The 3,789-nt window shown below is 37.5% G+C and overlaps 1 protein-coding gene across 1 annotated transcript in view; it reads left to right on the top strand.

Moving 5' to 3' along the window:
* The window catches only part of LOC106868606 (eukaryotic translation initiation factor 3 subunit L-like), a 43,096-nt gene that overhangs the window by 28,283 nt on the left and 11,024 nt on the right, over positions 1 to 3,789 (top strand). Inside the window, exons 13-14 of the mRNA XM_052969414.1 lie at positions 1,411 to 1,484; positions 2,900 to 2,957. Of these exons, the coding sequence (XP_052825374.1) occupies positions 1,411 to 1,484; positions 2,900 to 2,957 (132 nt within the window). The remainder of the gene's footprint in view (positions 1 to 1,410; positions 1,485 to 2,899; positions 2,958 to 3,789) is intronic.

The following is a 3,789-nucleotide window of genomic DNA, read 5'->3' as shown; positions in this document are numbered from 1 at the left end:
CAGTTACAAAATTGAATGAGACAGCAAATGCCTAAATCGTGAGACAGAAGTGAAAAATATTTTTGGGATTCTGGGAAACAGAATTTAATGGAACAGCAATGCAAGCAAGTTTAAGTGAGAGCCACTTCTGCACTTTTATACTATGGCGGACAGATTTAGAGAGAATGAGTTAAAGAAACGATAAACTTGAATAAAGTAAAGAAAATATATATAGTTAATTTTGATACAGGAACTAGAATCTCTGTTCCTCTGGCTAAATCTTGCAGATTTATGATCTGAGAACTTTTTATGGCAAAGTATTCACTTTCTTTCTGTTTCCCACCAGCCTTTATTTTTTGTGTTTAACCCTTTAGCAGATTTCTTTGTCAAATGTAATGCTTGTTTTTTCACACTACTTTGAATTAAGCATGCATTTTCTTGTAGCTTCTAGATTTTAATGATGTTATTTTTACAATGACATAGTAGGGTAAGTGTGAGAGACCAGATCTAACTGGTTTCAATATAAAACAGGAATATTTTGGCCTGATATGGCTGGTTTAAATGCTAAAGGGTTAATTAAAGAAAGTAGTGTAATTTGACATCAAAACGAGTTTATTAAGTTTGTTACAAAGCATTCTTAGCATCTATCAGAAATGTCAAATCTTTTGCATTTACGACTACTTCCTCCAAAGTTGAGCACAATATTACTGTAAGGAATTCTTGTAAATTTAAGTGAGATGGTTTTCAAATTTTGTGTATAGTGTTTGGTAGCTGGGGCTGTCAGCATTTAGTATACTCTTTACCCTGCTTACATGGATTATGCAGAATTTGTTGAGGCAGATTTTCTGTAACCAGATGCCCTTTTTATTGCCAGTCCTCACCTATTTCCAAGTGAGGTAATATATTTTCATGTGACCAAATGTTTTTTCTTGGATGACTGGAAATAAGCAACATTGCTTGCATAACAGCCATGCTCGTTTACAATCATCACATGATGTCAAGACAACAGTGCATGCAAACATACACACACACACTCTCATGTAGTTGGCATTAGGAAGGGCATCCAGCTATAGAAACCTTGCCAAAGTAGTCCTTGACTCGAATCCTTGTCAAACCAACCAACCCATGTTAGCATTGAATATGGATGTTAAATGATGATGATGATAGCAATATACTTCCAGTTTCTATCTACCAAATTCATTCACAAAGCTTTGCTCAGCCCAGGACTATAGTAGAAGACACTTGCTTATGGTGTCGTGCAGTGGGATTGACCCAAGTCACGTGGTTGGAAAGCAAGTTTCTTGTCTGCTACTTCACAGTTGGGTGGGACACGACTTTCTGTAAAGATGAATCATTAAGTAGAATTATTTCAAATGTGAAAGCATATGCATGTCAAACTGATGCCCTGAGTTTGTTTCTTCTTCTTTTCAGTACCCTTATGAATTACAACAGAAAGTTTTTCTACGAGAAGTGGAACAACAATTTAACTCACTCAATATTCGCAGGTAATTTGGTTTTTTAGTGTTACCATCCCTCTTTTCTTTCTCACAGTTAACAGTTATTAAAGATAGCCAACACCAATCACTCACAACATGTTGCATGTCCTGGCAAGGAAAGTAAACTCTTAGTTTTATTTTCCCTACATGGAACTCCACAGTTAAAGAAAAGTCTTGAGAGAACTGACATTTTCTTGGCAAAGCATCATTGGTGAAGTTGTTGATAACAACATCCTTCCTCAATGTATTACAAATGATGCAAATACCTTTCTTGTTGAACTATTGTTTCTTGTCAACATCTCCATTTTTCCAGTTTTGGGTGGGCTTTTTTTTTTCTTTTTTCTTTTTTTTACATGATATTTCATGTGATTACTATTTTATGATCAATCTCTGTTCCTTGTATCATCATCATACTCGTTTAACGTCCGCTTTCCATGCTAGCATGGGTTGGACGATTTGACTGAAGATTGGTGAACCAGGTGACTACACCAGGCTCCAATCTGATTTGGCAGAGTTTCTACAGCTGGATGCCCTTCCTAACGCCAACCACTCCGAGAGTGTAGTGGGTGCTTTTACGTGCCACCGGCATGAAGGCCAGTCAGGCGGTACTGGCAACGGCCACGCTCGAAAAGGTGTATGTTACGTGCCACATGCACAGGAGCCAGTCCAGCGGTACTGGCAACGATCTCGCTCGAATGTCTTTTCACTTGCCACTGGCAAATGGTGCTATTTACGTGCCACCGGCACGGAAGCCAGACAGCTGGTGCTCTGGCAACAATCACGCTCGGATGGTGCTCTTAGTGCTCCACTGGTACAGGTGCCATCACGATTTCGCTTTCACTTGCCTCAACACTTGTATATGTCTGTAAAAAATTAGGGATCAGTTGGTGGCCACAGGTCTAGGCTAAAGTATTTAGAGATGTAGGTTTTACACTGATATCTCTAATGTTGATAGTGTATTACTGTGGCTCTTGTAAATTCTATCAGCAATGATAGAGACTAAGTGACAATAAGGTTTAGGTGCTAGACTTTCTGGTGCTGCACAGTCATGATTCAAACCTCTCTATTGCAACCATTGCAATATACCTGCTATTATTTCAGTTGTATGGTTTAGCTATACTCCCACAGTGAAGACATTTACTATAATGGTATGCATGTTAGTTGCACTAACAGCATAACATTATAAGTTTCCCAGCAGGTAGTGAATCCTGTAATCCAGTGAACTTTAGAAGCTTCATATTTATGTAGTCAATCTGAGAGTATATCATCTCAGAACTAATGAATATAGTCAGTGTCTCAGCTAATAATCCACCACACTGTCCATGTGTTCAAGTATCTGAGCTACTCAAATAATTTTGTGATTTGTTCTTTGATATTTTCTGAGTTTTGATACAATCGTAACTTTTTTTTTTTTCTCTCTTCAGTTTCCTCAAGTTATACACTACCTTGCCTATTCCAAAGTTGGCAGCTATGATTGACATTGTAAGTTCTCTTTCTTTGTACTGTGACACTAGTATACTAAAATACTGTCAATGTTTCTGAAATCTCAAAGAACTTTTAAAGACCAATGTTTAACCCTACTCTTAAAGTGTTCAGATCATGAGAAATAAATCTCCCTTGCTTATGATTCTGCCATGTTTCGAATAACATGTTCTGCTAATCTGTGGTAGATCAGACCATCTCTGGTATTTTATCTATAACTATAATGTTGATTCTGGAGTACTGGAAGTTAAAGTCAACCTTCACTGGATTTGAACTCAAAGCATAGAGGGACATAAGTATATACTGTAATCATTTTGTCTGGCATATATGAATGTATTTGAGTGTGTGTATAGTATAGGTTATTTAAAATGTGTTTGCAATAAGTGTCGCGTGTGGAGATAAATGCAATTGCCAAACTTTCATAAATCCATTTATTATTTCATTCTTTTGCATTTCAATTTGTACCCAGAAATTTTCTACAACTGCACACCAGAAGAAATGAAAAAATGAGTAATTTTATCTCCTAAAAATTCTTACTGTCTTGCAATAAATGAAAATGTTCTTAATATTATACCAGAGACACTTAAAACATACTTAAGCACAGATTCAGTGTCTTGCAATAATGAAGAGGAAGTTCATCATCATCATCATCATCATCGTTTAACGTCCGCTTTCCATGCTAGCATGGGTTGGACGATTTGACTGAGGACTGGTGAAACCGGATGGCAACACCAGGCTCCAGTCTGATTTGGCAGAGTTTCTACAGCTGGATGCCCTTCCTAACGCCAACCACTCAGAGAGTGTAGTGGGTGCTTTTACGTGTCACCCGCAC

This window comes from Octopus bimaculoides, chromosome 7, assembly GCF_001194135.2.
Source record: "Octopus bimaculoides isolate UCB-OBI-ISO-001 chromosome 7, ASM119413v2, whole genome shotgun sequence".
Taxonomy (NCBI): Eukaryota; Metazoa; Mollusca; class Cephalopoda; order Octopoda; family Octopodidae; genus Octopus; species Octopus bimaculoides.
This window is presented reverse-complemented; position numbering and strand designations above follow the sequence as displayed.